Source organism: Geotrypetes seraphini, chromosome 8 (genome assembly GCF_902459505.1).
Source record: "Geotrypetes seraphini chromosome 8, aGeoSer1.1, whole genome shotgun sequence".
Classification (NCBI taxonomy): domain Eukaryota; kingdom Metazoa; phylum Chordata; class Amphibia; order Gymnophiona; family Dermophiidae; genus Geotrypetes; species Geotrypetes seraphini.
The window spans coordinates 35,108,884-35,121,076 of NC_047091.1; the positions used below are offsets into that span (position 1 = coordinate 35,108,884).

Genomic DNA, 12,193 nt, shown 5'->3' on the forward strand with positions numbered 1-12,193 from the left:
GAACATATGTATGTACTTTCTCTTTGAAAATTACCCTGAGGAATTTAGGCGCAGAAGTGCAGTCAGGTTTTGACATCTGAGGGAGCAGAAGTTGAACCTTTGTAAAATAGGTGCCAATGCGAGTCGGCAAGCCCAATTTGCATAGGCGCCATTTCCCTTGCACCCTCCCTCCCCCATTTACAACTCTGACTCCTGGGCACAAACAAACTTTCCAAATTGATGCATCTGCATTTGTTTGAATTTTATAAAGTGTGTGGATAAATATAAATCCCTCCCCAAATCTGTCCCTAGAAACACCACCAACCTAACTTTATGGCCATCTTGGTCATGTAATTCTATCCAACAAATGCACATGTAATCATATCCCTCCCTTTTGTGGTTATCTCTCTAGTTATCTTTTAGCCTCCTTTTGGCACAGTTTTCCTTCAAATGCAGACAATTGTACACATTTATTTATTTGAAACATTTATATAACCCTCTATCAACATTTCTAGGTGGATTCCAACAAACATACATTAAAACGGCAACTGAATGCTAAAATGACTTAGGAATATAATGGATGCTGTAGCATTTAGCGCACACTAAATCAGTTAGCGCGCCTTAATTAAAGGACCTCTTAATTAAAAAATATATAGGAAATCAGCAACAGTCAACATCAAGCCCTCGCAGTTCTTGGTTCCCTAACCGTGGTCCACGCACATAGAATATAGATTTCCACGCTATGCGTTCATAAAAGAGGGGGTTTATGTTTGTGGTTTGCTGGGTAGGCTTTTGGCTGGAGAGGGGGGGCTTTCCTATCTGTTTTATGGAGTTATTTTCTTATTGTGTGTAATAATTTTGTAAACGGCTTAAGATTGTTTTTGTAGTGAGGCAGTATATCAAGACAAAACTATAAATCTATCTATATTAACTCCCAAGTATTGGCTATAATTGGCATGAATTAGCTGTCACACGTGTAATTGCCCTCATCAGTATTCTACAAATTGTGCGCACAAATTTCATAATGCGCGACTGCAAGAAGAATCGTGGATCTGGGAGGGGCATGGGTGGGTCGGGGGCATCCCTAACACTTATGCATGCAGATTACAGAATACTAGCAGTTATGCGCAAGCATTTCCTCCGGAAGCTGAGCTAACAAGTGCTTTTACTTGTAGTTAGGCGCAAAGCTGTGGATGTAAGCTAGGATTTCCTAACGGCGATTACACTTGCAACTGCTGTTATAAAATTCACGCTTAGCGCGCAGCCTCCTAATGCCGAACTATAGTTAGTCTATGGAGAATTTCTCCCTTTGTGGTTTCTGGAGCTTTACCCGAGCCAGCTAGGAAAGGAAATCTAGCCTGCAGTCATCAGTCATTGCCAGGGCACTTGTCCCTAGTGACGGTGAATGATTTTGTGGAACTGTGAACTACAGGTGACCATGAAGGCAGACTTGTGGCACTTCTGCTTTATTCAGCAGGAGGAGGAAAAGTCCATACTCTGTTATTGAGAAAGACATGGGGGAAGCCATTGCTTACCTTGGATCGGTAGCATGGAATATTGCTACTCTTTGGGGTTCCAGAATCTTTTGTTACTCTTTGAGATTCTGGAATGTTGCTACTCTTTGGGTTTTGGCCAGGTACTAGGGACCTGGATTGGCCACCGTGAGAACGGGCTGCTGGGCTTGATGATCCATGGGTCTGAACCAGTAAGGCTATTCTTATGTTCTTAAGAAGCGGCTGTCTGCAGATTATCCAGTGAGAGATGAAACCTTGCGGCATGCAGTCCATTAGTGCCAGAGGATCACAGCAGAGGGTTTACAAATGCTCATAGTCTCTAATGAACCTTGCAGGTTTCTGCAGCTTTTGGAGCTCTTCTGTGCATGCCTTAGAGCACAGTGCAGTGGGATATGAAATTATTCAGGTAAAATGAGGAGCGTATTATATAATTGTTTTCCTATTTATCCTACCCTACAAAGTCTTTCCTTTTAAGCCTTCCCATTACACTGATTGAAATACTGTGACGTGCGGCTGCTAGAACTTCCCACCCTTTTCTCCTGCACTGAACCCCCACGTAGGCCAATTATCCCAAGGGCTGGAAAAGGAAAAAAAGACCAGGATGCAGCTCCCTAAGAGCTACTTCCAACCAGAGCAGTGCAAAGACAAGGAGTGGCCTACTGGTTAGAGATGCTGCCTCAGCACCCTGAGGTTGCGGGTTTGATCCCAGCGCTGCTCCCTGGGCAAGTCACTTAACCCTACATTGCCCCAGGTACCAGAGTTAGATTGCAAGCTTGCTGGGCCACAGAAAAGTAGGCCGCTTCTGGCAATAGTATGACAAGATGAGCGAGCGAGTGGATTGTTTTTTATTCACTTACCCACAAGTTACAACCGATGGTGAAAGTGGTCCCCGTTCACATCTTAATCGATCTGCTTCACAAATAGACTTCCACCATCTTTCTGGCACCGGTATTAGAGGCAGGCTACTTTTCCATGGCCCACCCTGTATTTAAGAGCACCTGAAAACTAGTTAATGTATTGTAAACTGCTTTGGGAGAATCTCTTTATGAAAAGGCAGGAAATAAATCAAAGCTAAGTCTCATACCTGCTGGTACAGAGAGCTGATCATCCAGTCATAGAGCTATATCTGCTTCTTACTTTGTAACTATTTTTTCAGAACATCTCAAATGGCGCCAGAACCGGCATCAGCCCAGCCCGAAGGAAAAAGCGCTTTGTGTTGGATAATTGGTTTTGCATTTATGGTCTCTCCCTACAAGAGGGGACTCATTCTGAGACTGTCTTGATCATGTGCACGCAGTGGCGTAGCGAGGGTGAGAGGTGCCAAGGTTGGTGGTGCCTGCTGCCCGCCCTCTTCACTCCCCACCCCCCACTGCCACGCGCATGTGCCGCTTCCCTTCCACCGTACCTCTGCAATGTTCCTGGCGTGAGGAGCAACCCCCCCCCCAGCCTGGGTGGGCTCTTCCTTTGATGTCACTTCCTAGGTGCAGGTCCAAGAAGTGACGTCAGAAGAAGAGATGACGGAGGCATGACAGCAGGTTGGGGGTTGCTGCTTGCTCTCGCCAGGAAAATTACAGAGGTATGGGGGAAGGGAAGTGGTGTGTGTGCATGGCAGTGGGGGTGCAGGGAAGAAGCAGGAGGGTGGAGAGGAGGACGGGTACCGTGCCCCTACCAAGACAGCATGGTGGCTTCTGTATTTCCCACTTGATATGCTTGAGTGCTAAAAACGCCGATAATTGGGATCTTAATCATTGGTGCTAATTGGAATTAATTAAATTTTACGTGTGGTTCCAAAAAGGGGGCATGGGAGGATCGGGGGTGCTCCTGGAATTTATGCGTGGCATTACAGAATACAGAAGTCAGTGTTAACCAGTTTTATTCAAAGTCTGATTTTTTTTTACATTTTGACTACTGTAGTTCCTTAGAAATATTTGAGATCTTTAAAGGCTGCACCAGAACTCTGTGTCCAGGTTAATTACTGGTACTTCTAGATTTGAACGCATCACTCCTGTTCTTAAAGAACTGCAATGGTTGCCAGTTGAGTATCGTCTTTGTTATAAATTGTTGTTACTTGTTTTTAAAACATTGGCTGGTAGGAAATCTCCAGTTTTCTTAGACTCCCTTTGTATTTATCGACCAACACGGACCTTACCATCTTCGAACAGTAATGCCCTGGTTCCTTCTGTTTGTGTAATTCACCAAATTCACCGCGAAGAATATAGGACATCTATATTCTACGTGTGTGGACCACAGTTATGGAACCAATTACCTGAGCAACTGTGATGTTTACTGTTTCAAGAATGGGGGTGAAATCAACTTAGCGGGGGGGTTAAAAAGGGTTTGGATAATTTCCTAAAAGCGAAATCCATAGGCCATTATTGAGATGGACTTGGGGATATCCACTTAAAATCTGTTTTACTACTTAGCATATAACTGGGTACTTGAGACCTGGGTTTGCCACTGCTGGAAACAGGATACTGGGCTTGATGGACCTTCGATCTGTCCCAGTATGGAATTCTTATGTGACCAAGTATAGGATAATCAAGCCATTGTGACATCATTGATGAGTTTGTCTGTTATGCATTGGTGGAATGAGGCACAATCTCAGCTCTGGAATGTTGCTACTCTTTGGGTTGTTGCCAGGTATTTGGGACCTAGGTTGACTACTGTTGGAAACAGGATACTGGGCTTGATGGACCTTTGGTCTGTCCCAGTATAGCAATTCATAACTGGGCTCTTGTTTTTCAGTGGCCTGAGCTGGAGTTGGGGCTGGGCATCGGCAGGAAGCAGCATTCTAGCAGAATTTGGAACCCTGCATTTAGAATTTGTACAGCTCAGTCAAGTATCCAGAAACCCGTTGTTTGCGGAGAAGGCAAGTGGTTGACATTTCATGCTACCATTAAGTAGTGAATGTGTTGACATGTGATGTTTTTTTCCACTTGTAACAATACAACAGTGGAGATGACCAAAGAACCAGAGGTATCTTCAGAAAGGGTCCTTTATTAACAACTGCTCATATGAATGATAAAGAATAGTTTGGGTGGGGTGGAGTTATTGATCTGTAAGAATCTTGTAATATTTTAAATGATGTCTATAGTATAAATGTTTTATTTATTGTTCTTCACTTATTGAAATTATTTTAAAATGAATAAAAATTATTTTAAAAAAATCCCCCCAAAAACCCCAATTGCTCATATAATATACTTAGGAAAGCATATCACTGCTTGAGGGACTCAACACGGGTTGTGTTTCAGCTATACCCAGTGGCGCAGCCATGGTGAGAGACACACGAGGCAATGTGCCCCTCCTCCGCCCTCTTCTCCACTCCCTGATCCTTCCCCAATCTCACCTGCCGCACCTGGAAGGGACGTCATCAGGAGAGCTGATGGAGGTCGCAAAGAGCACATAGTTGACCGGCGCAAACAACTTCAACTAGAGGTATGGGGGAAGAGAAGGGGGTGTGCGCGCGTGGAGGGGAAGAATGGGAAGAGGCAGGGGGCGGAGAGGAGGAGGAGGGGTGCCGGCGCCCCCACCCACATTGCGCCCAGGGAGGACCACCCCCCCTTTGCCCTCCCTCCTCCTTACTACACCACTGGCTATACCACCTGCTTCAGAAATCCAAAGTTGCCTGTAACTTCAGAAGAGTGGGAAGAGCTCGGTATGGCGTTGTGGTTGCTGGGTTGTTAATCAGCGTTGCCTTGCGCTCTCCTTGATGACTTCAGCAAATTTAATCCAGCATTGATAACACTGCGCAACACATTTTTAACTTTTTTTCTGTGGCAAGAAGAAACTGAGGTTTACTGTCTAGAATTTGACCTCCTGTGTATGAAAATAGTCTCTGTTTTCTCCTATCGCGTATCGTTTTTGAGCCCATTGCAAATATTTATAGCATGAGAAGTCATAATGTAACGCATTGCGCTGATTTAAGAGCTCCTATAAATATTATTTTCTAGAATCGTTTTGCCGTTGAAGCGCGTTTACAAACGAGATTAGGAGCGTCTCTAATTAATGTCCAATAGTAGTCAGCCAGCATTGATGAATTCCATCTGCCCCGATATCGTTTCTCTGTTGTAGCCATGTCCTGGTGAAACCTTTCCCCGTGCTCATCGCTAACACTACCAAGATTATCGTGAGGAAAAAATTCTGATGCGAGTGGAGAAAATGAATTTTTAGTGACAGGTTGCATTTGAGATCACAGAATGCTTTAAGCGTCGTCTCCACCATTTGGACATAGTCTGGTGCCTTCCTATTTCCCAGAAAATTCTCGAATCCATTCTTCAATGCTATCCATGTACTTTTCTCACTTTAGCTTAAAAATCTAATTTGAGGCAAACGGTTTTAATATTTCACAGATTGTTATAAAACATTTACTCCAAGCATTAGAAAATATAGCGAAAATGTTAATTTTTGTATTATAATGCTCTTGTCAAAAATCAGAGGGTTATACCGAAAAATTAAGGTCAGTTTTGAATTCAGTGACCCCAAATCACTATAGGACACCCATTACAATTCATGCCCCAAAACCTCTGTTGCAGCTGATCTTTTCTGCGTGGTGAACTTTTTGCCCCTGTCTATTTGCCCTGTTTAGATTTGAATTCTTGATACCGGCAGTATTAGGGACTTCCCTGGACATGGCCTCCTTTTCGAGGACATGTCTGGACGGCTTTTCAAAACCCAGCACTCTGTCTGGGTTTTGAAAAGCTTCTAGCAACGAGCGACATTGGGACGGCCCTTCCCTGATGTTTTCCCCTTTTATTTTTAAATATTGTATCCTTATCCTTTCTCCCCTCATTTCAATTTTTGTCTCAATAGTTACTTTTAGTTTTTTGGGCTATTCCCCTGATTTTTTAACACACATTTTTTTAACATTTGTAAAGATGTAAACCGCTTTGGTTTGTAAAAGCGGTATAGCAAGACTTGATAAACTTGAAACATCTGCGCACGCGCGAATGCGTGGCACGCATGCACGTGATGTCATCGCTTCACACCAGCGCATGCGCTGGTGCCGTCCCAATGAACAAACAGGTCGAGGGGCGGGGCTGGAGGGCAGAAAGGGGCGGGCCTAGGGGCGGGGTCATGGGTCTGGATTTTTGTTCCTGAAAATCTGGTAACCCTAGGCCAGGGCTGCCCAAGTCCGTTCCTCGAGATCTACTGGCCAGCATATTACTGCTCGAGGGACATGACACAGTTCGTGTTTCAGCTATACTGCCTAGGGCAGGGCTGCCCAAGTCCGTTCCTCGAGATCTACTGGCAGGCCAGGTTTTCAGGATATCCACAATGAATATGCATGAGAGAGATTTGCTGCACTGCCTTCTTGGTATGCAAATCTCTCTCATGCATATTCATTGTGGATTTCCTGAAAACCTGGCCTGCCAGTAGATCTCGAGGAACGGACTTGGGCAGCCCTGCCCTAGGCAGTATAGCTGAAACACGAACTGTGTCATGTCCCTCGAGCAGTAATATGCTTTCCCATGTATGTTATAGGAGCAGTTGTTGATAAATTACCCTTTTCGAAGATACTTCTGGCTGCACGCTGGTTCTTTGGTCATCTCCAGTGTTCTGTTGCTGCACTTTGAGTTGGGGAGATTGGTCACTTGTCTTTTTAACCTTCATTTTCCGTATGTAGTTAGATGCCCAGATGACAGACTACTACTTAAGTTAGGTCCTTGCAGTGTTATAGCGAGAGTGAGAGGCACCCAGGGCAGTGGCATCCCCTGCCCCACCCTCTTCTCTGCCTCCCACCCCCATCCACTCCTTCCCCGCTCGCTCCTGCCATACGCACCCCTTCCCTCCCCTCGTACCTCTTTAACATTCCCGGCATGGGCAGCAACCCCAACGCACCAGCGTCGGCTCTTCCTCTGATGTCATTTCCTAGGCCCGGGGTCCAGGAAGTGATGTCGGAGAAAGAGCCGACGCAGGTGTGAGCAGCAGATTGGGGTTGCTACTCACACCAGGAACATTAAAGAGGTTCGGGGAAGGGAAGGGGCATGTGTATAGAACAGTGGAGAGGAGGACGGGGGATGGTGCCCCCCACCAAGACAGCAGCTGGGGAGGACCTTCCTCCCCTTTTCTACACCACTGAGTTCTTGTGCATCAGCTATCAGTGTGTGCAATTAAGTGTGGCAGAGATGTGGGCAATAGTTCGGTGTGTAAGTGGGAGCCCCGCCCATATCCTGTTCATGCTCTGCCCCTTGTACATTCCTGTAAATTAAGGAGGTATATACAGAACAGCATTTAGGCACTCTACACACGTGTAAATATGCAATGCCTCATTTACAGATTTGTCCTTGATGTCAAGATAAAATGCCCCCTTTTAGCCCATTTTTCAAGCGAGTGGTTGCAGTGAGAAATATCTCTTATTGCAGAGAGGTGCACATCAAACATCTGAGCACATGCAGCACAGTGAGGAAGCTGTCAGAAGGGAGCCGCGCGAGAAGGCCTTGGCTCTTTTCTGACGTCGTGTCCCACGACCGGGAAGCGACATCAGAAGGGAGCCGAGGCTGGCGTGAGCAGCTGGTGGAAGATGCTGCTTGTGCTATCAAACATTTCAAGAGGTACGCAGGGGGCAGGCGGCCCCCATGTGGCGAGGAAGAAAGAGGGGGGGTGCATGGCATGGCAATGCTGGGCACTACCACCCGGGGCACCACTTCCCTTGCAGTGGCACTGCCTCCAAAGGTTCCTTTAGGGCAAGCACGTCAAACACGTGGCCCACGACAAACATGTTTGCAGCCCAGCCAAATTTCTCTCACAATCCATTGGCGCCGAGCAGTCACCTATCTAAGCCAGTCGAAAACAATGATACAACGTACGAGTATAACCAGTTGCTTGTTCTAAAAGTACTTCAATGCGGACGCCTTTGGTATCCAAGACAAGTTTGCGCCTCTAGTCATAACGCACCATTCTCCCCTCCCCCCCACTAATACAATCAGTGAATCAGACGATAATACCTACCACGCCATTAGTCATGTATTGACATGTGTGCTGCGTCTAATGGGAAATATTTACACTTATGAAAGGAAATAAGTCTCCTATCAGATCCAGAATTACCGACATTCACCTTGGGTCAGTTTTAAAAGTAATCACTGCGGACAAGATTCCCCCTGAAATAGGAAAAACAGTAGCAAAGAAGAGATGCCAAGTGTCAGGAAAGAAATATTAATTTTATCGTTGCTCTTGTTCGTTATTTATTTATTTTTTTATACTGTACTTTTTGAAATAAACCTAAGTTTCTATGAAAAATTATGTTTTTGCATTTTTTTTGCGGTCCACATAAACGTGAACTTTGTTTGTTTGGCTCGTGTCAGCCTTTGAGTTTGACATGCTTGCTTTAGGGCAGGGGTGTCAAAGTCCCTCCTCAAGGGCTGAAATCCAGTCGGGTTTTCAGGATTTCCCTCATGAATATGCATGCACTGCTTTCATTGTATGCTAATAGATCTCATGCATATTCATGGGGGGAAATCCTGAAAACCCGACTGAATTGCGGTCCTCGAGGAGGGACTTTGACATCCCTGCTTTAGGGCATCATAATAAAATATATTCAGTTAGTTCAAAGGGTGGTGTACTATTCGCCTAGTCCAGGCCATCTAAAGTCTCAAGTCTGGCTTTGTTTTATTTCTAGGTAATGAATATCCGGCAGGTTTTGAAAAGGATCGAGAAACCTCATGGCTTGTATCCCAATTTTCTTAGCCCCGTTAGTGGAAACTGGGTTCAGCGTACGTACAGAAGTCTTCTCTTCCTATGGTGATGTGAATTACTAATGGGGATTGATTTTAGACTCCTGACCCTTCTCACACAGCACCTTCCCATCCAAAACAAACAAAAAGAAAGACAGAAAAGAGAGCTCAGTCAGCCACAGAGGAGGCGTGTGCTCTGCTGGAGGCTGTAACAGGCTCGCAGCCTAATTCTGTAAAAAGTGCTTAAACCTGCATACACAAATTTAATTGAATAATGAACCAATAGCGCTGATAATTGGGATCAATTAAATTTTACACGCGCACATAGGCACTGTATCCGCATGTAAATTTTATGTGTGGTCCCTTTGTATTTATCGACCAACACGGACCTTACGTTCCCCGAACAGTAATGCCCTGGTGGTTCCTTCTGTTCGTGAAATTCACCATGAAGAATATAGGAAATTATATTCTACGTGCGTGGACCACAATTATGGAACCAATTACCTGAGCAATTGTGAGGGCTTGGCGATGTTGACTGTTTCAAGATTCTGTAGAAAATGTTTTTGTTTAGAGAGGTATATCAATGCTGATTGCCTAGATTTTTTTAAAGTGTTTTGAAGTTTATTAAGTAATTGCTGTTTTAATATATATATTTGTTATAAATTATGTATGTATGTTATAAGGATTGTTAGTGTGGCCCCCACAATATTAGGTGGTAGGGGTTACTTGAGCGGCGCCCTTACACACGCCAGGTCCCAGGTTCAATTCCCTCACTGAAGATTCACCAGGAAGTAGAATCAAAAAGGCACAGCCAGAGGTGATTGCATAAAGAATATATTATAGAAATAGGCTTACAGAAAAGCAATATTTATAAGCATTACAATTAATGAGAGAGCAACACAGTTTCCCTGCCTTACAGAGTTCAGAGGAAAAGAGAGACATAGAAGCCTGAAGTTCCAGGGAAAGGCAGAGAGAGAGAAAAGGGGGATGGGGTGATGGTCCAAGCTTCGTGTTCCATAGATAAAGAGAAGGATAGACAGAGAAAGAGAGAGCTTCCTGTGTGTTGCAGAGAGGAGACTTTTATAGCTTGGAATCCTATTCTGAATATAGAAAACTATTGAGCTTCAATAGAAGTTAAATCTCCCCCTCCTTAGTAAACTTGTGCTAGACAGCCAAAGAATAGGCTATGGTCAAATGTAATTTCCAGTATGCCTCTGACAATAGTTTCTGATTAACTTTAGTTATCTGTGCACCTGGACCCATTGTCCTAAGCACCCTCTTAATCAGACATTAACACATTAACACCTTTTAGCTAATCATGATTCAATCAGGGCTATTTAACACCGTCTTTTCGGGCCATATGAAACAATCTGCCTACACTCAGGGTCTATCTGCATTCACATGCCAAAGTCAGATTGATATAATTTCCCATAGGCCTTCGCTAACATTAGTTATGCCAACTGAAAATGCTGAATGCTAGCAATAGCTATGCTGACATATGTTTGTTAGAATTTGCCTAGCAATGTTGAAAGAGCAGAATATAAAATTTATAAATAAATAAATAAAGGGGATACGTCCCTAATTTAGGTGTGAGGATTTGCACCATATTTCAGTTGGTGTAATTGGCTGCACCTAAAGTTCGATGTGTTCCTGGTGCCAATCCGCGTTCTTTAAATGTTGCCTAACTTCCACCTCCCCTTTTACAAACCCATAGCGCGTTTTTAGTGCCCGGTGTGGCAGTAACAGCTCCGATGCTCATAGGAATTGTATGAGCGTTGGAGCTGTTACCACCACTCCCCTAACCTACCCATCTAACGATTAACAGAAGGCAACAAAGGAACCGTTGTTTTTCTGTAGTCTGTTTAAAATTTGACTCTTAACTGTGGGAGATATGGTGTCCAGATAAGAGTGCCAAACAGACAAAAAGGCCTTACTCCGGCTTCTAGAAAAATGGGTCGACATAGATCCCCAAACCATTAAGAGGTGAAATTTATTTCTCCAATACCAGATAGGGGGTGGGGAGTCCTGTAACAATGGTTTAGAATACATTTCTTCCCTAGGACATAGCCCGTATTAAATGGTTTTAATGCATCGGGGAGGGGGGGGCAGGGGGTAAGGCTGAGGTTTTGTCTATGGCACCCACTACCATTGCATCAGCGCTGTCATTGAGGGAACTACCATGAAATGGTTGTGTTGTAGTAATATGTCCTGTCTGTGACGATTACAGAGCACCAGAGAGCCTTAAGTTCTGTACGAATGAGCACAGGGGAAGCCCTGATAATGGATCTCACGTTCATCCTTTTGACCTATCAGCGTAAAACCGTGGTCGAACGCTTCTGCTACATTAATTAATTAATGGAGCACTAAATGCTAGTAACTGAACAGTGATTTGCATGTGGCAAAAAGAGGAATTTTCGTTAGCGTTTGGGATTTCTTTTTAATTGCAAATGAACAGTTGTTTTAATTTAAAGTTGGTAAAACACCATGCTTAAGGTTTACAGTAGGGACATATGGCAATAAAAATCTCATTTACTCGATAAGTGATGGAGGGGGCATATTTTGGCTGTAATTGAGGTACTGTGCGGTTTTAATTAGGATTCTTCTGAAGCATTCATTCAAAATGAGTCATTTTCTTGTCTCGGACTGCTGAATGGCATTTTCTAAATACATCTGAGAGGTATGCAAAACAAGGTTTGTTTGGGTTTTTCAAAGCTTATGTGGCATAATTGTCAGCTGAGAAAGAGGCATTTCATATTTCTTTAAGTGGAGACAAAAAGGCAACGGGTTTTAAAATGTAACTTCTCAAGACGTGGGTGTTTCTGTTGTGGCATATGCAGTCAGACAAGATAGTGACTCTCTCCTTCCATAGCACATAAAGCTGCTCGTTAGAAAGAGGATCTTATGGGAGCACTACACTCCCTTCTCCAAGAGGTAGGAAAGGTGTATCAACAGCGACCTCTACTGGTTGGCTCAACAACAAACTTAACGTAAGCTGCGGTCCATGAGTCCCAGTTGGACCGTCTTTGCAAT

At 44.2% G+C, this 12,193-nt stretch overlaps 1 protein-coding gene across 1 annotated transcript in view; it reads left to right on the top strand.

Moving 5' to 3' along the window:
* The window catches only part of MAN1C1 (mannosidase alpha class 1C member 1), a 119,430-nt gene that overhangs the window by 82,195 nt on the left and 25,042 nt on the right, over positions 1–12,193 (top strand). The window contains exons 7-8 of the mRNA XM_033956943.1: positions 4,239–4,362; positions 9,109–9,202. Of these exons, the coding sequence (XP_033812834.1) occupies positions 4,239–4,362; positions 9,109–9,202 (218 nt within the window). The remainder of the gene's footprint in view (positions 1–4,238; positions 4,363–9,108; positions 9,203–12,193) is intronic.